General features: G+C 39.0%; 1 protein-coding gene across 1 annotated transcript in view; it reads left to right on the forward strand.

Moving 5' to 3' along the window:
* The window catches only part of EHF (ETS homologous factor), a 34,074-nt gene extending 12,324 nt beyond the window's left edge, over positions 1-21,750 (forward strand). Inside the window, exons 2-9 of the mRNA XM_030274082.4 lie at positions 6,129-6,228; positions 8,676-8,921; positions 9,242-9,301; positions 11,629-11,697; positions 11,788-11,856; positions 14,829-14,888; positions 17,297-17,492; positions 18,303-21,750. Of these exons, the coding sequence (XP_030129942.1) occupies positions 6,132-6,228; positions 8,676-8,921; positions 9,242-9,301; positions 11,629-11,697; positions 11,788-11,856; positions 14,829-14,888; positions 17,297-17,492; positions 18,303-18,402 (897 nt within the window). The 5' untranslated portion in view covers positions 6,129-6,131 and the 3' untranslated portion in view covers positions 18,403-21,750. The remainder of the gene's footprint in view (positions 1-6,128; positions 6,229-8,675; positions 8,922-9,241; positions 9,302-11,628; positions 11,698-11,787; positions 11,857-14,828; positions 14,889-17,296; positions 17,493-18,302) is intronic.
* Positions 21,751-21,961: the final 211 nt, after the last annotated feature.

The following is a 21,961-nucleotide window of genomic DNA, read 5'->3' on the forward strand; positions in this document are numbered from 1 at the left end:
CAGTTCTCTTAGTGGTGAGTCTTGAGGTTATCATCAAACAGGTCAAGCTGCTTAGACTGTCACCTGAATGGTACCAGGCCACAGCAAAGTGGTCCAAAGTTGAGCTTTTTGTTGTGAAACAGATGCCTGTGTGTAATCAGCCTGAAGATAAATTTTTTCTTTTGAGGCTTCTCTTAGCTCTGTAGGCACTATAGGTATGGAAACAAGGAAGTCTGTGCTAGCTACGACTGAATCTATGTGGCCAGAAGAGATGCTAACACACTGCAGAAAAGGTCACATCTGAAAGTGAGCCATGGCAAGGATGATACCTTATGTGGGAGTCTGGCACAGACAGCAGGCATGAACCTGAGACCTTTGCAAATGAGACAGATAAAGATCACAGGGCAATCTTTGGGTCAGCCATGGCTGTATGTGTAGACACACTGGCTCAGACTAGGACCCTGGAGCCCTGGTAGTAATGCACATTAAATGAATACGAATAAAAAAACCCATAACAGAAGACCCAAAGCTCACAGTAACATGCAAACAGGCTTTCAACATTCATATATTCAGTTTGTGCCTGCCCTTACCACCACTGGAGATGTAAAATAGCTGGTTGGAATGCAAAGCAGCTAATTGATCATATACATTACAAGTACAAGACATTTATGTTTCCAAAGCAGCTGTATGTGTAAAACAAGCCCACGTGCTATGTCCTACATGTCCTTTGTGTTGTCTTGAAAACTCTGCCCATTTAGTAGTCTTTTGATTTTTTGAGAAAAGGATTAAAAATCCAGATTTTGTTACTCTTCAGTTGCAATTATGACTTGGTATTATTTATTTTAGATTACTGTATAAGTCTTTGACTGTAATCCAAGATGCAGTAATGATCTAAAATATTTAACATACTCTGTAGATACTTGTTCCATAAACTCCAAGCCCTGAAAAGCAGGGATTGTGTCTTCACTGTGTACATAACACACTTCAAAGAAAATAGGCCCAGGTGAAATCTCCATTTGAAGTTCAGCCATGATGGTAAAAGGGGAAAAATGGGGAAGAATCCCATAGGTAAATATGCCAAAAGAGATCCACCCTTTTGGACATGCCAGGAGGAGCTGCATTGAGCTTGTCTCAGCTAGAAGTCACTCTTAGACTTTGCATAGCTTACAGGTGGAGTCATGGCTTAGTAGTTTCAGTCTGTTTTGTCCTAGACGTTGTTGTTGTGTTTTGTACAGAGTGCATGGCTTTACCAGCAGGAGGGCTGGGGGGCCCTTCCCCTATGGATGCCCCCTTCTCCCATGGATCCCTTTCTCTTATGGGCTCTCCTTCCATGCCCCCTTAGTTCACTTCAGAGTTTTGTCCATGAGCAACTATACAAATTGATATCAGAACAATAGCTCTGATTGTATTACTTCAGGATTCAATCACTTTCTCTGTACCGCTTATTTGCCTTTCATGTGTTTGGAATTTTCATGTCATTTAATATAACCTGTTCTTGAAAGATTCTGGTTCAAAGAAAAGAGAAACTTTTTATATGGTTGTTAAGATTCATTGGGTGAATGTGGAAATGGGGATCAGAGTAATTTATTTTCAGAGCACACCTGTAGTGCAATAAAATAATTCGCATAGAGTGCACTATAGTGTTCAAGGTTCAAGGATTTGTAAATATGTTTTTCTGTAATGCTGGATTTTCTCCACAGGCAGGCTATGGCTCCTTGCTCTTTCCATTACCCCTGTTTACTCAGAGTGGTCAGGTGGTCATGGAAGAGAAGAAGAGCAGAGCAAATGACCTGCTTCTATTGCCAACTTGCTGGGTTGTGGCTCAGCCAAAGCTCCTTGGGACTCCAGTGTGAGCTTTAACTAAGAGAGGCCTTTAGGGTTTGGTCTTAAAATAGCACCTGATATAATGAATGTTGGTGAATGATTTTTTTTAAAATGCATTAATCCCTTCTAATAGGACTCTCTCTAGAGGGAACTTTGCTGAACACCAGTGCACAACTATACCTAATTGTGCTAGCTGTGTAAAGTGCTATTTGCATAGTGCTGTAACTCCAGAGACAGCAACTCTTCAGGGGGACAGAATGGGATTGTGTGTACAGACACCTGCCATGCAGACATAGACATGTATGTGTATATGTCTATAAAAATTCATGTGATTATATACTCAAATGGCGTTTCATCCGTGCTTTCATTTATAATGTACCATGTCATAGTAGAGCAAATAATCTCAAGGTTTTTTAATTTTATTTTCCAAAATATCAGCTCAGCTAGAATCCCTTTTAATATGGTTTCTAGAGGAAATGAGGCTTTTGTGGTAATTCCGTGTTTTGGCTTTTACATATGTCCTGTAACAATCTTTGAGTTTCATCACCAAGTTTAATTAAATTTGATACGGGGGTAGAAGTTCAAGAGATATGGAGTTTTTACAAGATTAATGAAAACTGGCTGCCAAGTACAGAAGGAAAATCCATTAATACTCGATCTGAAAGAAAGAGTGACGCTTGAGCTCACTGCTTTGAGACAATGAGATATTATGAATGCCCCAACCGTGGGAAAAACTTCAATCAGCACTCACATCTTACTAGACACTAGAGAATTCAACCACAAGATACACATTCATAGGAAACCAGGCTTCATTAGTTCCACAATTCACTTTGATACATGGAATATAATTAAAAGAAAACTGAACATCTTATGTGTCCTTCCCCTTGAGGTTTCACACCCTTTAACCAGGTTTGTCTGTATACCAGGGAGATTTGAGCATTTGGCCCTGGACTAATGAGGAACACGCTGCTTCCAATATCCTGACTCAAAATCCTTTCAAGCATGGGGTGAGCCACCGCTATAAGTATAAATCTACCATGAATTTTTAGCAAAGAAAGGCATATACAGGATGACATGAAGAAAATCCCAGTTTAGTTTTCATACAGAAAATATTGTTGAACATAATGCTGTATGCTTCCAAGGAAAGGTGTGGAAGTTGTTAGTAGGACTTTGTAATCCTCCTGAACAAAGTGCTAGAATGATTTCCAAAGAAGGAACACCCTTGCATTAAGATAAAGGAGGTGACCTGAAAATTTTCAAGACACTGAAAAACCTGTTCCTTCAGTAATACACAGAACTTTGGCAAAGTTTAAGTTAAAGCTAAATCCCGTCCTCCTTCTGGATTTACAATATGACATGAATCCTTCTGTGAGTAATGTCATATTGTAAATTCTCCTTCTTAGGCACAATTGTTCCTACAGGTGATACTAGAAATTAGTTAAGTTATTGAGGTTGAGATAATTTATTTAGTTTCCAAAACAGGAATTATGGATTGATTAAATTGTAAAGGAAGTTCCATGGATATTATTTGAAAATAATATTAATATTTTTCAGGGATACGGTGAAGAACAATTGTCTGCTAGACTGTGACAGGGAAAAGACATTTTAAAGGAAAATAACTAAAATCCAGATCTCAGGAAGAGGCTGTCAGAGATTTCCTTTTCAGATCTCTAATGTGCATTGGTTTTAGTTACTGCTGGGGTGAAAAACTATGCAAGACACATGATTTGGTTTATTTAATTTTACATAGCTTCAGTTGCTAAATAAAAGTGTCATAGGATCTTTTGGTTTGGAAGTTCACCTGATTAGTTTTGAAGAAGAAAAAATTAACTGAATTTTCAGGACACAGTTACAGAGAAATAATTTCAGTTCATATGCACATTTTTCCAGACATACTTGTAAGTACAAATTATGAAATCTGTGTAGAATTCCAGAAACTACAGAAATTTTGGAATACAAAATGACATAACACAGTACTTTTAATTCTGAGAGATAGCTTCTAAAAATATGAATTCAGATCAATGGATTTAAGTTATGAAGTGCATATTATAATTTTTTAAAAATAAGCAAATGTAATGACTAAGTTTCTAAGTGTGTTTCCCTAATCCTCAATTTTTATTGTTTTCCCAGAATAGCTGGTATTTTACCTCACCTCTATTTGATACTATAATAACGTCTTTTTCATGAATATTTCATTCCTTCATACCTAATTGTCTTTAATGATTAAAACTAAATTTAAAGATATAACTTGATACATCATCAACCTTTACAGTCTCAGAAGTGTATATATTGACTGTCAAACATACATTATTGCTTAGAAGTTCTTATACATCAAGTATATAATTTATATATGCTATAGGCTGAACATGTTTATAATCATGAGATTGAATTCAAATGCTTCCTCACACCTCACTCACAATACTAAGTCACTTGGCTTTTACACAGGGCTGAGAAAAGTCTTCTAACTTGTATAAATGTACTGACTGATGTGATAATCATCTTTCGTTTGGCCAGAATGGGACAAGAAATATCTCCCTTGTTTGTTAATGTTTTATAACCTGATATATCTAATATGAGAAATTAAATCCTCCTTGCTGGTGGTCACTGAATCACAGATTGGCTAGAATTAGAAATGGAAAGTGACTGATAAATCATCCATGGTTTGATTTTGCCATTCTCTGTGGCTACCAAAAAAAAAAAAAAAGCCCTAAACTACTTTAAGTATAAAGGACCATTCTCTGTGATAAACTTCCTTAAACTTCCTAAGGCTTTGGCTTTTTAAGCATTTTCTCTCTCTCAAACCTCTCTCCCTTTCCTTCTCTAAATACATGGGGGGGTAGGGGGATGCAGGGAGGATGGGAGAAGAAACAGATACTTGTAAGTTTTAAGTTACATGATTTATTTTAAATGACAGAGGAAAATACCAATCCAGGTAATTTTCAGACTGCTCCTTTAAAACCAAGGCTGTAAGTGTCTCTATTGACTCCTCTTTTACCAAAAAGGTTGCTGGCATGAGTTTATAGGGGGTACAGATGTGCTCTCAGTGGATGTTTTTTCACTGGCCTCAGTGGATAAATAGCCAAGACCAGTGACTTTACCCTTCACAAGTCTATTTTGTATTTCATAACCTTTTTAATTCTAGGGTGAAGTCTAGTTGCATGCACATGCCAACCTGATGTCTAATGTTTTGTTTTTACAGACTTTGTGGCTTTCAATATTTTTGAACAGGGGTTTGGTTTTCTTTTTTTTCCTCTGTGTATATAAGAATTACAATCCAAACTCTTTGTAATGTTTAACAAATTACTTTCCCAATGTCCTCACAAATATCTTTGGTTATTATGTATATTTTTAAGCTTTACAACTTCACACCACTGAAAGATAATGTAAAACATCAAGAATACCCATCACTAGGGAATTTTGTATACTTTCATTGGAATGATTTAGCATGGGATAAATGTTAACATTTTCCTAAAATGTCATACAAGTAAGTTTTTTGTTTTTAAAGTATAAAAAAGTAAAGGACATTTTTACTCATGGTGCTAATGCTAAGATACATGGAAAGGAAAATTTGCATGAAAGAGGGAATGCTGTCTTGGGGGTACTGTCACTCAAAAATATTGATTCTGTTATAACAATGGCTGTCTCATTTACAAGATCGTTGACCATCTGATTTTTTTGGTGGGTTGAAATGTATGATCTGTGATATTTGTTACCAAGAAGTGTTATAGACACTGCTGACATAGATCAGATAAGAAACTGGGTCAGCTGACAAGATATTCCCTGTAAGGCTACCTCCCTGTAACATTATGTGTATCCTTCTGTGTGAAGGATTTTCTGAGCATGGCTTGTAGTCTACCATATAGTTTCATTTGCAATTATTAGAAAGTTCTTTCTCTCTCCTAAAAGAAAAAAAAAAAAGAAGAAGAACTTGTTTTAAGTCACATTTCTCTTTAAAGCAGAAAAAAAAAATAAAACTATTTAGTATTTAATTTCTCAAAGCTTGGCAGTTTTCATGTATTGCTCTGTCAGGAGCCTTGTCTTTTCATTCGGCTTCTTTTCTGATTACAGATTATTCATTTATGGATGGGCAGCTGTAGAAACTTGCTTCTTGCGTATGCAAATTAATCATGGTAATGTTTATCATAAGGAGATTTTGTGGCAGTGGAAAAGGGGTTGTGTCAACATGTTCTTGATTTCAGTTGTATCTTCTTCTACAAATGGAATTGGCCTCCTTGCTTCACCTTCACTGGATTCTTTTTTTTTCTTAACATTTACCTCTTGGACTAGAGACCACTCACTAAGCAAGCTGTTTGATTCACTTACAGATCATGATTTTGGAAGGAGCTGGCAGAATGAGTATCAATTCCAGCAGCAATCTACTCCACCAGCAACCTTCCTGGACAGACGGATATTCCACATGCAATGGTAGGAGGAATTCAACTGCTCTGAGCCGTATTCTTTTTTGGGAGGCTGGGGGAAAGGGGCTGCTACACCTTTAAGCATGTACAAGCATTATTTTTCAGTAGTACTAATTTACAAGAGTTTCACTTCTGGTAAGAAAAATTTTCATTTGTTTACTTCATTTGTAAAAAGCTGAACTTGCAATAGGGACCAGTTTATTTTTCATTTCCTTACTGGCTGTCTTTCTTAAAATTTAATGGTGTTGAAAGTGCCAGAAGTTCTCACTTCTCGGTCCAGAATTCTTTCTCTCATACCTTTACCCCTCGTGCTTCCTCTAAACCAACATTACTGTTTAATGCTAATCACCCCTCTGGCTTTCCAGGGGAATAGTATTTTTGGTCCTTTTCTGTGTTTGCTTTTTCAGTTCAAATTAGTAGATAGCTTTCTAATTAGACTGGCATTAGAACACTAGGTAGCTTGTGGCTTGTGATTTTTTTTCTTTTTTCTCCTTACTGTTTTCTGACTATATATCTGGGTATATAAAAATGTATTTATATATATTGTCTCAGTATAAAAAATATATAAACCTATATCTCTATAGCTGTTTGACATAATTTTAGAATTCTTTTCATTATTCAATGGACAGGCAAAACTCAAAATCTAAGCGGATAATCATATGCTGCTCTTGTCCTTCTGATCCAAATAGTACTACAACAAAACTTACAATGAAAGTTTCCACTTAATGAAATGCTTATTTTTTTAAATGTGTAATTTCTAAATACACAGGAATATACTTCAACATGTGCTTACTAATTGTGCTTGTTTTTCTGTAAAAGTTTCATAGAAAAAACATCATGTCTGAGTTTTACTTTTCCACAGGATTTCATGGAGGGAAATGGTAGGGGTCTATATCAAATTTCCAGGGTGAAACTCCTCAGGATTTACGTAGGTTTTAGAGAGATAGGAAACTCAAATCTCAGACCAGCCTGCGCAATAATTCACTACTACATTTACTTTTACCTAAGCTACTTTAGTCTCTCACTAAGGTATCTTTGCTAACATTAAGATTCTTGTTGCCTTTGAAATCACTTTACTCTTCTGAAGTAATAAAAATACAAATCAACCTCATTTCCAGGGGGTATTTGACAGCTCCAGCAAACCTTTTTTCTCTGATATACCACACTTTAAATATTTTCCACACTCATTCCCCAAATCCTTCAATGGGAAGATGAGTAACAGTCCTGCAAACTCCCAAAATTACTTACACAAGCCCTGTTGGCTAATATTGATAAAGAAAGCTAAATAACTGTGGGAATTGTTTTTGTGTTACCTGGAAACTCTGTCCTGCACCTCATGTGAAGAGACCTGAGGTCTAGTGCAGCTGAGTTTAGGTGATTTCCTAAAATGTGCCAATTCTGATGCTTGTGGTCCTTTAGCAATATCCACTGTTGTCAGTATTTCTCACTGTGGGGTTAATTTTTTTTCTAGAGGAGACTGGGAGCAGCCTGGTGCCATATCCTGGAGTGAGGCCCCTGCAGAGCTAGGCCATGGCAGTCTCTCCTCCTTCTGTAATCTCATTCCCTCAGCCTTAAACCCTTCTTGCACTTGTGAACATTTTATCTCCCTGTCACCTCTGTCTGGCATAGTCCATTTTCCTCCTTTCCCAGGGAATAAATTGCACTGAACTCTGTGAGGACAGACCAAAGCAATCCTGCCTTTGCTCTTATCTTACATAATGATCCTATCCCATGTACAATTTCTTCCATTTGCACATGCAAATTATTGTCGTGCAGTGACATTCAACTGAGAGCATTTTAAGAGATTGCCAAGAAAAGACTCAGACATTCTAACAAGAAAATTAGGCAGCTTCCATAGCTAAAGATGAGCTTTACAACTGTATTCAGAAACCACCTTACATGACTACAGCAATAATCTGCGCCATCAGAATGCCAAATCTGTCATGAAACCTTGGCCCACACTGATAGGCTTTTACTGTGGAGCAGTATGAGAGTGCTTTTAACCTTCTTTTTCCTAACCCTACAATTAATAATTAGCCCCTACTAAGCTCTTATTCAAAGAAAGTTTCCACGTCACCTTATGAGAGTTTTGCAAGGCTTTCCGATCATTTTCTGATGCAATAAAATAATTTTCCCACACATCCCTTTTCAACAATATTTCTGTAAAGTATCTTCTCTCAGAGAATTTTGGTGTATTTAGCCAACATTAATAAGTTAGTTCCTCCAAATCAATCAGCCAAGAGGTGTGTAATGAAATAATGCCCAATTTTGAGTTGGAAAACTGAGGCCAAAACTTTCACAATATCTTCTCCAGCAATAGCTACTGAGCCTATGTTAAGGACTGAGAAAAGCATCTAGATCTGCAGACTTCCAGGACATGCAATTTGGCTATAGATCTTATTGTTGATGACTGTTACGCTATCAGAGACAGTAAATTTTTTTTTTCTTTTCCAGTATCCAGTAGCTTCTATGGAACCCAGTGGCACGAAATACACCCTCAGTACTGGACTAAGTTTCAAGTCTGGGAGTGGCTGCAGCACCTCCTTGATACCAACCAACTGGATGCCAACTGCATACCTTTCCAGGAGTTTGATATCAATGGGGAACATCTGTGTAGTATGAGCCTGCAGGAATTCACTCAGGCAGCTGGGACAGCAGGACAACTGCTTTACAGCAACCTCCAGCACCTAAAATGGAATGGTAAATAGATATTAGAGAGAGACACATGTATATTAGTCTGAATTCTGAGATCTTCAGAAGTCATTTACGTTCCCTAGAAGCTTGCCTGGCAGATTATACTTGCCATATTTGCTATTCTGCTTATAGCTCATTTATGGTATTGCTAAATTTCTTGGATATTACTTAAGGCAGAAATCTGAAGGATGAAGAAGGGAGGGAATGTTTCCCACTCCAAAATCAGCCCTCTGGCTCAGGTGTAGAAGTTGCTGCTTGGAGCGAAGACATTTAATTCCTCTGTGCTCATTCTCATACTTCCTATCTGCCAATTTGCTTTCTTGCAGGTCAGTGTGGAAGTGACATGTACCAATCTCATAATGTCATTGTGAAGACAGAGCAAACAGGTGAGTAGCAGTTGGGTAAATTGTCTTTTGAAAAGAGGGGACCTCTCATCTAAGGGAGACAAATTAAAGTGTCTTTAAATAAAATGGAAAGTGTATCATGCACAATTAAAGAAGTAATACAGATGTCAGCCAGTGCCTCCTGAAGTTTCGTGTAATACTACATGCATATGGCCACTTTTCCTGGGAGACCTCTGCAGTAACAGCAGTCTACATGGATGTTCAGAATTTGAATAGTTTGAGGTGCTCCATGGAAGCAGCTTTGTAGAGGACTTCATTCTATGCTTTATTCAGCAGATTTCAAAACAAATATTTTAACAATATGCTCCATTGGAAAAAAAAAAAGGAAGAAAGAAAGGAAGAAAAAATATTTTGGTGTGAAGTGCTGTTAATATTTGAAACACAAGGAGATTCCCAAAAACCAGTTTGGAGAGACGACAAAATGTTACATTTTAATTTCTTCACTGGTTTCAACGAAAATGAAATTCAGGCAGTAGTTTGGTTTGATCAAATCTGCATTTTTGCTGTTGCAGTTCTTTTTCTGAGTGTGTTTATAGCTAGATCCCTTTCCTCCCAGGGCTTTGTTTAACTGAGAACTTCAGCTTGATTCAACTGTCCTCTTCAGGCGCAATTATTTTCCTTGTTCCTTTGCCAGATCACGCCTGCCCATATCCACACACACTCTATCCCACTAGTCCCAGCCTTTTTGTATGTAGGTGTGCCCATGAGCCACATTTGATATCTCCTGGCAGAACAAAATCTGTTGCATGTGGTGTCTCCAACAAATACTGTCAGCCTGTTTATCCACTTAACCTGTTGGAGCCCAGCCTCTCCAGCCAGGAACATTACCCACATTCTCCTTGCAGCAGTCAAGGATTGCAATCTGCAATCCACTCTTGGTATGGGAGATGTGCATGAGGCAGCCTTGCTGCTTTCCATAGAGGTAACTCCAGTAATCCTTTAAGTCCTGATTTATGAGATCCTGGTATAATATTATTTCCTCCTCCTACTAGAGATGAGGGCAAAGCAACCTCAGCTGCACATCTTGGAAAGGACTAACTGGCAGGCGGTTCTCCTGGATGTGCTGAATTGGGAATGGCCTGTTGGGGCTCTGGTGGTGCCAACCACGGCCAGTGCAAGTGGGTTAAGTTTCTGCACATGGAGGAGCAGAAATTATGGTTTAGAGATGCTGGGAAAGTTACTCCTTGTGAGGCAGCAGGGACAGGGCTGATGGTTTTGAGGGGAAGCTCGTCTCACTCCAGTAACACATCACAGCTGCAAAGACATGGATACTGGAAAAGACCAAAATGAACAAAGGTGAACACTCTCCCTGTGTTCTGGCTGGGTAAGGCCTGTTTTCAGAGGCAACATTAGGCAGATCAGGTGTCCAAGCAAGCAAAGGGTGTGTGCTATTGTAGGAACGCAAGCTCTGGGTGCCCAAACATGCAGCTATTAGTTAGCATGCCTGCGAAATTCCTATGTCATAAGTGGTAACTTGGCCAAACATGATTATTTAGCTGTAACTCATTTTGGGGTTTTTGATTTCATTTATATGAACATGAAAAAAATTAGTTTTAACCTAGATTTGAACCTTATATCTCATCCCTTCTGACCTGGTTTCAAAAGAAAAAGATTTTTAAGGCTTCTGACCTTAAAAATGCATTGTGAAGGAAGTAATTTACAGACCAGTGTACAGGTCATAAAAACAGTACTTCTGGTCTGCTTATATTGATCCATATGACCAGAAGGTCACTAAAAATTATTCCTCTTTAATCATGAAGGTGGTTTTTGGGTTAAGGATGGGGACTTAGTATGCCTGGAATAAAGCAGCCCTTCATCTAGGATTAGGCTTTCATGTTTCTCACTATGTGCTTAAACAACAAGCTGTGTTTCAGAGAGAACTTTCGAGTTCTACCATTATAGAAATAAATTCTCATCATAAGCATCCTTCTTTTTTACTACATATTTGAAAACACTTTCATCTCGGTGGCTCCAGTGCACTGTCATAATCATCAGGGGCTGAGAGTTCAGGACTGGATTGGGTGGAGTTAGAGTTGATCTAGCAGGAAAAGGAAGAGCATACTACATTATTTCTAAAAATCAGTGCTTTGTGTAAATACATTTGCCTGAATATGCAAAACTTCATGCATAATTTGAGTGAAAGGAAATAATTTTGTGCATAGCCCCTTCATTTCTTGGTTCCCTTGACAGTTTTGTTTTTTTTTTTTTTTTCCACATTTTGAATTCTTTCAATGCTCAATATTTACCTCTGTGCTGAAAAAAGCTTTTTTAGTGATCAAATTTTTCTTTTTTTGGTCCTTTACCTTCAGATCCGTCCTTAATGGTATCCTGGAAAGAAGAGAATTATCTTTATGACAGTGGCTATGGTAGCACAGTAGGTAACTAACATCATAATACTTCATGCATTCTGAGATGGCTTTATTGTTGTCTGAGGCTATTAGTTTAAATCTCTTCCTTTTAATTCCCAGAGTTATTGGACAGTAAAACATTCTGTCGTGCTCAGATTTCCATGATGACACCTAGTCACCAATCTTCTGGTAAGAAACTTGTAATTGTTTGTCACTTGTCCCAGAGCTACCTACATGTAATAGTCTCTGTGGTCTTCTGTTGTAGGATTGCATCTGAGCCTCTAGTAATTTTAAGCCAAGCAATGATGGTTCTGACAGATTTATTAGCTGTCATTATTACAATAGCTTTCTTTAAAGAAATGCTTCTGTCTTCTCTCTGTCAAGAGGAAGATGATCAAATAATCTGTAATCTCCACATATCTTTTAAAGTGACTGAGTCAAAGTGGTAAACATGAGTGTCAGAGAGACAAGACATTCCAGCTACACCACGCTTTTCTGCGGTGCAGCACACGGGGCAAACAAGTGCCCCATTCCTCCCCAGAGCAGCCGTGCTCCCCGGTGAGCCGTGATTCATGCTGAGCTGGCTTTGGGGCCAGGCTGGGCTGGCCTGGGGCAGCTGTAGGGCAGACTCCAATCCCTGTGCCCAAATGGCTGGCACAAGGGCTTCCTCCTGCCACCTCTCTGAGCCGACAGCGGGGTGCTCACTGAACCCCTCTGCCTTCCGTGAGGGAGAGCTCAAATCCGCCTGCTGAGGGGCGGGAGACAGAGCAAACCTGTTTGCTGTAGTGCTTGGTCAAAGTGCAGTCTGAGCACACGTGGCAAAGGCCCTGTGGGCCCTGTCCAGGGCCTGCCACCAGGACGGAGGCAGGAGAGCAAGGCAGGGGACAAGAGTAAAGCAGAGGTGAGCGAGAAAGCGGGGAGGAAAGGCGGGTTCTTCTTAGGAGGCCGTCAAGCAGAGATCTGAGGGAGAAGGCACTGGGAATCCTGAAGAAGAAAAGAGAGTGCTTTGCTGTAGACCAGCCTTGCACTGGGGGCAGCCCTGTGCTTCTGCATGTGGGCAGCTGCCCCAGCCCCGTGCCTGCTCCTCCAGCCTCCTGAGCTGGATTGGCCAAGTGACATACAGTTTAACTAATGCACTCATGTACTCAGCTACGAATTAACAAAAAAAAAAAAAAAAAAAAAAAAAAAAAAAAAAAAAAAAAAAGAGGGAGAAAACTTGACCAGAAGAAGAAAACCACCAAACCTTAAAAAACCCCAACCAAACACCCTGTTTGCTTTCTCTGCTGCCTCCACCCACTCTCACAAGATGGCTACCAGGATTTCAGGGCTCTCTGACAGGGCTGGGGACCTGTCCAGATCCTAGCACGGTGTGTTTATCTGTTGACTGCTTAAGCCTAGAGCTAAGGTGGCACGCCAAGGGCACAGCCTCCTGTAAAAACTAAATTTGTATATCCCGTAAAAAAATGGCTCATTCCTGAATCATATGCAAATAATGTGTAACCTTTTGTCAAAAGTTTTGCAAGACGGCTTTGTTGAAACTGCATCATAACTCTTTTAATCTGTCAGGCCCCAGCCTCCTAACATGGCATGTTTGAAACCAGTCTCCATGTAGGAGCTGTGGCAGAGCAGGAGGCTATTTACACAGCTGAAATCCAGAATAAATCACTGGCTAGGCAGAAGGCAACTGAACTTCCAAGAATAAATTTCCAGCTAAGTGGAGCATAACAAACATTTGCAAGCGAATTGTAGGATTTTAAAATGAGAAGGATTTATATGAGGGCAAATAAAGAACTGGGTCCTCCAGTCATTACCTGGAGTTCCCACAGGCTTTTAATAACATATGGGGAATCATAATCTGAGGAAAGGCAGTGAAATAAGCCTCATTTTACTTCCCCCCTCCAAGCTGAGTGAGGTTCAGGCTAGTTCCTCCTCTTTGAGAGTGGGAAGGCAAAATGACTCAGAGCACGTTTGCTGCTTGGGGGTCAAGGACAGTAATTTATCAGACATAGAATAGCAGAGGTTAGGCCTATCCCCACGGTCTTGTTCAGTTTATGTTTCCAGTTATGTATGAATAAAGCAAGTGTGTGAATAAGTTTGCATCTACCTTTTCACATGCAGTTATTGCAGTAGCTTGTGCAAATCTGACAAGTTTCTATGCAAATAAATATTTCCTGTGAGTCATTTTCCCATGCAAATGCCTGGTTTCCATGAAAAGTATGATAATTGTGCATTCATAGAAGCTGGGAAAACATGCGTGGGACCTTAAGCTTTGCTTTGTGGGATTCAGGGACAAGGTATGCTGAAAAGCAAACACAGAAGGGGCTCCCTCTCAGGTCTATCCCATAGATTTTGTGAGACTTAGAGCAATCAGATGAAAGCTATTCATTAAGTATAAGAGCAGAGCCAGGCTGCGGTGGTTTGGGGGTGGGAGGGTTGAACGTGCAGACTGCGAGGTAGGTTACAGTCATGAACAGGCGGAACTTCTTTTTTTTTCATTTCTGAAGAAATGCTTGTGCCAGAAATCCTATTTCTCCTCTGGCTGGCTGCAGGTGATAAAGTACAATTGATGAGAAATGGCTTGTTCCTATGGCTCTGAGCCACGGAGAAATATATGCTTGTCCTGCTGCCAAAAACTCCTACCAGTGCAGCCCCTTTCCCCCACTCTACCCCCCTAAACAACAGCACTTTGCCAGTTCATTATGTTTTAGTCAGGTAGGTGTTCCGTGCATTGGTACCAGCGCATACATTTCCCATTAGATCATCTCTTCAGAAACAAATAAGCCCCCAAAGATACGTGCTTCAGCAAAGACTAAGATAATGGGACAATTCAGGATTCCTTTTACAGATGTGATCATCCTATTTTTCTCTCTCTCACACACAATATGAGGTGAGGTATTTGTTAATCAAATTTAGCTTTCAAAAGCCAAATGTTTACCTCTGCATTCATTCTTTATTCACCAGCGGTCTCTTTGAGAAGTGTGCTGATTAACATATAGTACAGAAAACAAAACTCTCCCTCCTCACTTAGATTACCTTCTGAAAAGTGATTATCTTTAGAAGAGATATTTGGGTTTTTATGTGGTTTTATTTCTTTCAACATGCTAGTCAATGGAAAGCCTTTAATCAAATTTACAAATAGGTTTCATTTTCCTTCTCTGCAGACTCTTCAGATGCAAAAAAATCGCAAGATCATACCCCAAAGTCCCACACCAAGAAGCACAGTAAGTCAACTTCCATGCTTATAAGGGTTGGTTAGTTTATTGAAGGAAAAACAAACAAATGAAAATCAGATCCTTTTTGGGAGGGAAGAAGAAGCATTTTGAACGCAAAACTCATTAAATCATTATTGTGATTGAATTCTAAAAGGATCTGACTATCTAGTACTGCTTGTTTATGTCATTTTTGGACTCAATATTGTTAAACTCTTCAAATTGTTTTTATCAGTGAGGGCCTATAGGGAAGCAACCAGAAACCAGTTTCCTTTGCCCTGTGTTGAGCTGGGCTGGTGGAGTGGAGTAAAGGAATGATGAGGAAGACCCAGGATTTAATCAGAAGGGCCTGTGCGTGGGCACAGTCATGCTCGTGCCTGTGCCTGCCAGGTGCAGCACACACCACAGACCCTGCTCAGCATCTCCTTGCAGAACTTCTCACGCACGACATCACAAGCAAGCACCTGTGCCTCAATCTTGCCACCTTCTTATCCCCTGATATGACAGTCTCTCCACTCCCGTCTCCTACATTTTCTGCAAGTTTTTATTCAACCTGACTCTGAAGACAGGATCACCATAACTGTGATTTCTGTACATAGTTCCATTAACATACTTTACCAAGATTTTTTGATGCTGAAAATATCCTATGTATGTATTTTCCATCCTATTTAATTCTCTGATTATAATAGGAAAGCTTAGTATTGGTCTTTCACTGCATTTTGTGGTATTTGGGTTCATCCTGCTTCAATATGACCTCCAGATTGTCTCTTCCTGACTCTTCTTGCTCTTATTCTGTTGCTTTGCCCCAAAAGAGTTCCTGAACTTTATATCTGTACACAAATATCTTGGTGGTGGCTTTTTGTGTGTGTGTGTGTGTGTAAAAAAAGGTTGTTCATCAAAGGATTAGACAGGACTGGTCTGAAGAAAGACCCTTGGAGAAGTGAGGTCTGTCAGCTTGTTCAGCTTGGAGAAAATCGAAGGCTGAAGGTTGACACATCCCAGTCCTCAGCTTCCTCAGGGAAGGCAGTGGAGGGGGAGGTGCTGATCTCTGTCTACTGACCAGTGATAGGATCTGAGTAAATGGAGTGAAGGTGTGCCAGGGAAAGTTCAGACTGTACAATAGAGAAGGTTCTTCACCCAGAGGGTGGTCGTTCACTGGAACAGGCTCCCCAGGAAAGTGGTCACAGCACCAAGCCTGACAGAGTTCAAGGAGCATTTGGACAATGCTCTTAGTCATGTGGTTTAGTTCTAGGATGTCCTGCGAGGTGCAGGGAGTAAGACTTGATGATTTTTATAGGTCCGTTCCAACTTCAGATACTCTATGAGTCTAATACCTCATCAGTCACAGCCTGGGCATATAAAACAGGTGACATTGGCAGTCTGGGCTAATCCTCTTTATCTCCAGTTCCTCCAGTAGTGCTCCATATCACAACCATAGGTTACTGATGTTCAGATAGGTTAGATCCACAACATTTTAATGGGCCTAGAAAACAATTATAATAATAAAGAAAAATATTGGCTTAGTTGGCTGAAATCTAATTCTACTTATACTGCACTGCATACCATTTTCAACTTACCTTCACATTTTTGACTAGCTTGTTTCCTTCTTAATTTGGTCTAATTGCATGCTTTTGAAGTCAGACCAAAGGACTGCTGTCTTTCTGGCTCACCTTGTCACTGTGTTTGTTATTCTTCATTTGTAAACTACTTCACCTGGCTTGGTGGATTTTTTTTTTTTTTTTTTTTTTTTTTTTTTGACCTGGACTTTCTGGTTCTATTTTTATAGTAACTGTGAGACATATTTTTGCTTAAACTGAGAGGTCTACTAGTTGAACTTGGAATCTGTCTTTTCTACACCACTGTCAAACTTTTTGGTTACCTTTTTACAGACAATTTTGGCTGGCCAGTTTTGTCACTGTCCTTCTATCCGCTCTACACCTTCTTACTTACTCATTCATACAGAATTGGAGTTCATCTCCTGTGCCTTCTGTTTGTATTTTAAATGCATGGAGGTTCGGTACCTGCTTCATGTTAATCTGACTGTTTTGTGTGCCACACAATAATATCAGGTTACATGCTGTGCTGTAGACAGGGATCAGGAGAAATGGGCAAATGAGATGAGGGGAGGGCCTAAACATGTTCTCTTTAGGGCAGGAACAGTGCCAAAGGCAGAAGGAAGCGGTGGGTGGTTTGGACTCTGCTTCCCCTGGTTACTCGGGCTCCTACCTGCCTGCCTGAGGCCGACGCTTACCTGCAGTCAAAAGGCTGCCAGTGTTTTTCACCTGTATATCTCTGAGGTGGGGGTCCTGTGCTCCAGAAACTATGGCCTGAGTGTTCACCCTCTGTAGATGGCATAAAAATTGCGAGCATAGCCCAGAGAGCTCTTGAGACACTCCTTCCTGCCCTCTTTCCTTTTTCAGACCCTAGAGGAACTCATCTTTGGGAATTCATTAGAGATATTCTTCTCAATCCTGAGAAAAACCCAGGATTAATCAAGTGGGAAGACCGGTCAGAAGGTGTCTTCAGATTTTTAAAATCTGAAGCTGTGGCCCAGCTGTGGGGAAAGAAGAAAAACAACAGCAGCATGACTTATGAGAAACTCAGCCGGGCTATGAGGTGAGCTGATGTTGCTGAGGAAGACTGTGGCACGTACACAAACCAACTGGATGGAGAATTTGTCTGACTTTTAAAAATGATTTTTGACAAAACAGCAGAAGTTGCTTTCTTTGAAAGTCTCTCACACTAATTTTGTAATAATTTGTGGCATTATATTATTTTCTTCTCCTGTTTCTCTAGAATATATGATATATATAACACAAATAATCGGTTTTATATATATAACTTCTGTTTGGCTCCATCCAAAAAACCAGTGTAGGAAGGGAATATGGTTGCAGAAACCTGAGAATTTTTAAATGGTCCAGTAATGGCTGGAAACCTTGTTGTTTCCAGCAGCATTCAGAAACAAGGCATTATCCTAGGAAACTGGGACACATCCATTGTCTTAAAATCGGCGTTAGGATTTTCTTTCCTCTTTGATTTAACATTTTGAGAATTTTCCCATAATCTCTACAGCTTCAAAATGTATTTTTAAAAGGGCTGCGGTTCTTTCCTGGTCTGATTTTCAGATCCTGGCTTATCTGGAAAAAACCCCTGTGAAATCTTATAAGAGTGTGTGATAAATCCAGCAGAATGCTTTGACCTGAAACAGTGAAATTCAAACTCAGAAGCTAATTAATATAAATGAAAAAGAAAACATCAATTTTTCCTTCTCTGTCACTCAATTATAATGATCTTGGATATTATATATATATCTCAATAGAAAATCAAGACTTTTTAAACTAGCTAAGGGATTGTCTAATTGGCAGTGACCTTTTAGGACCATAGGTGAATTTACTCTTATATATTTTTCTGTTTTTATTTTAACAGATACTATTACAAAAGAGAAATCCTTGAGCGCGTGGATGGTCGGAGATTAGTATATAAATTTGGAAAGAATGCCCGTGGTTGGAGAGAAAATGAAAATTAAATATATAAAGAAATAACATTTAAAACACATTGATGTAAATATTCAAAGACTATTTTCTTATATTTATGTATCAAACTGGGGTGAGAAAACAATTCTACTTCTGTCGGGAAGAAAGAACATTATCATTATTGGTGTTAAAATTATTTTATTTGAAGTATGTCCTGTATGGGGAAAAAATGTACACAGTTTTCTGTGATATAAGTTAACATTATAGAAATATGATTATTTTTCCCTTCTTGTGAAGTTTTCCTCTTTTTTTTTTTAATCATACAGGCATAATGTGATTCATGAGTCATGTAAAGAAAGGGAAGGAACTAAATATTAGGGCATTTAGGGAGTATGATAATCCACTTTGGAAGGCATCAATAAGTGGAGGAAACAGTAAAGCATCTCTGAGCCAAGTAGCCTTCTTCCACAGTCAAATGGTTTATAGCTTTCCTTGGCCAATACCACTTGTTCCTTCCCTCCTCTGATTTCTGAGTGTTTTAATACTTTGCTGGCTTTCAGCTGCTTTTCTTGATTTTGACAGTGGTTCCCTCTTCAGTGGGCTTATCCCAGCCACAAGAACAGTGGCTCTGCGAGGTGGCTGTCAGCATTTATTTGAAGAACCCATACTACCTCCACCACTGAGACCTTCTTTTGTGGGCAGACATTTAGGACCAGACCTTTCTTGATACTTAGTGTCCTCCCCAACATCCAAAGAGCATTCAGCTCACCTCAGAAAAGAAGCTAATTTTTGTTAACTAATGTCTTTGGGGTGAACCGCTGGAAGAGCGTCGATCATGAGGACCAAAAGCTGTTGAAGTAAGATCGTTTTCTGACTGGGAAAACTTATTAAAAGGCACTGGTTTCCCAGTAGGAATTTTAATAATCCTTTCACCCTCTTGCACATCTAATTAAAGCTTTCAAATCTGTGCCATATGGAGCAGTGAGGAGGTGGGCAAGCAGAAGGTTTATTAATCCCTTGGCATGAGGAAGAAGTCTCCCCAGTTACTTCAAGCTGTGGTTCTCCTGGAATGTCCTTGGACAGACATTTCCAAAAAACCTTTGAGAAATGCAAAGCTAAACTGTGTGTAAAATATTAGTTCCCCTTGCTTTCCTCAAGTCTAACTCTGTACTGTACTTATATTTATCATTTGTGCTTGGGATTCTTAGTTGGAGCAAAAACCCCATCAACATAAAGACACTGAGATTTTAGGGACATTCAGGTCTGGGTCAGTATTTTGGGTTCACCTCTAGCAGCGCTATGCAGACATTGAGCATTCATTAGCAGATTTTCCTTTTTCCAATTCACAAATGCTTTCTGCTGGCACTGAGCATATGCAGAACGTAGGAAAATAAAAACTAGAGGAGGCAGCACTTCACCAGGTCACTGAATACGTGAGATGTGGAAGCTGAGAAACAGGATTGTCTTGGTGATGTTAACAGAGGTGAAACTAAGATTAATTTCAAATCACTTTTTCAGAGATTAGAATTTGGAAATGATATAACAAGGACTGAGAAGTCCAAGATTAAAAAAAGAAAAATAAAAAACTGGAAAATCAAGAATATTAAATCTATCCAATATCTATTTCCTGAGGCATCCCCTAGGTTTGAATCCATATTAGCGTGAAATACAGCAAGATAGAGCTGGAGGTTGCAGGATATTCCATTTTTGTTTGTCTTAAAAGGAAATAGAGATGAAACCAAGAGACAACAGAAGTATCAATATGAAGGGTATAAAATGTGCTTAGCAACAATTTGTAGGCAAACATGAGAGCCTAACTTGTTATCTACACATGTAGGGCATGTTAAACAATAGCACCACCTCCTACACTGTGTATACCAGAGCTGTCACCATCAATTAACCATACATGACAATTTTTACTTTTCATAACCTGGGTGGAGAGAGCTTCATCTTATTTACAAATCAAATAATAAGCCTGTGTACTTCAAAGCATTTTTTTTCTCTCAGTCTATCTCTCTTTGGGTTGTTTTTTTTTTTTTTTTCTGTCTGTGCTAGCCTTGATTGCTTTTGCAAACTCAATAATTTCCTTTTTTAGCTTAATTTGCTACATTTCACTTCCTTTAACATCATTTTGTAGTTCATATAACAAGGATCAGGCCACCAGATGAGAAGAGCACTTTCATTTTGCTCCCAAGACCATTTCTTCCCCCTACCTGATGGTTATTTTTACCCCTTTGCTTTATGCTCTTCACACCACCTCCACACCTTGGGTGAAAATCTGAGATCACTGGTACCATCACAAATCTGCAATGCAGTTGTACCTTATCTTAGGTTAACATATATCTTATAGCAATGGATTGTAATACTCAATGAATTTGCTTTCTACCTGATCTCTCACAAAATTTCTTGGGAGATAAAATGAACCTGTGATATATGCGTGTCACCACTTGGTTGCTGAGCAGCATCTCAACCTGCTTTTAAGGCTTTTGAAAGATAAAACTGTACTTAAAAGCATTCTGTATAAATTGAGAGAGTGGTTTACATTGGGGTGCAGTATAAATGGTCTTCCACTGCCACATCTTTCAGCACGTGGAAATCATGCAAGTTTCTGTTTCCACCCTGCAGAACTTTGCAGTGCTGTAGGTATTTGTCATTCAGCATTACAATAGTACAAAGTTGGAATAGGAGCCAGCCAACATTTACTCTGTTTTACAAATCTTTGCCTAAGACAAACACAAAGGACTGTTTAAAATTACAGTTCTGCCAAGGACAGATGCAACCAACCAAAGAGTCTTTTTACCACACCTAAGCAAATGGAGAAAATGAAGAGATGAATTTTGATGTAAATTGCTATTTAAACAAAAAGCATTTCTGATTGCTCTTTTATTTTGTGTTTCAGAGGTTGAGCAATCATATTTTTAGATGTATCTTTTAAGTTAGCAGCTGCTGAACTGGTAGCACCATGTGTATAGATTTTTATTGTACCATAATTTTTCGTATGTATAAAGCTCTAGATAGGAAAGTATATTGTATTTATACAGTCACATGCAAATCACAACGTCAAAGGGTTGGCATGAGCACTCACAATATTTTCTGCACAAAATTAGAGCAACTTGCTCTAAAAACATCCTGAGAAACTGTATGTAGGCTGTTGAACTACATAGACATTAAAATGTTTAGTTACATTTTCATGTTTCTTTCTGCAGCACATTGCATAATTCCTGCTTGCTTTTCACAGCATCATCTTCAATGTCTACACGTGGAAACAAATCCAAGTTAGATATTTCACTATTGCCATTGTAAATCCCAGCTTGGAGACAATGTATTCACAAAATGGTTCTAAAGACTGTTTCTATTTTTGTGAATATGATATAAATTCAAATAAAACACTCATGAAATTATTTGATTAATGTTTATCTCCCCTTTTTTATGTCTTGTGATTGGAAATGACTAATGTGAATTCTTTCAGTACTGAAGAATATTTTAATATTTATGAAACTGTAACTGCAACAAAATCCAATAGCTTAAATTTACTAATATGTTGAATACCTGATCTATTGTGAAGATACTTGGTTTCCAAACCTGTTTTATGTCTCACAGGCCTCACCGAAA

Source organism: Taeniopygia guttata, chromosome 5, assembly GCF_048771995.1.
Source record: "Taeniopygia guttata chromosome 5, bTaeGut7.mat, whole genome shotgun sequence".
NCBI lineage: Eukaryota > Metazoa > Chordata > Aves > Passeriformes > Estrildidae > Taeniopygia > Taeniopygia guttata.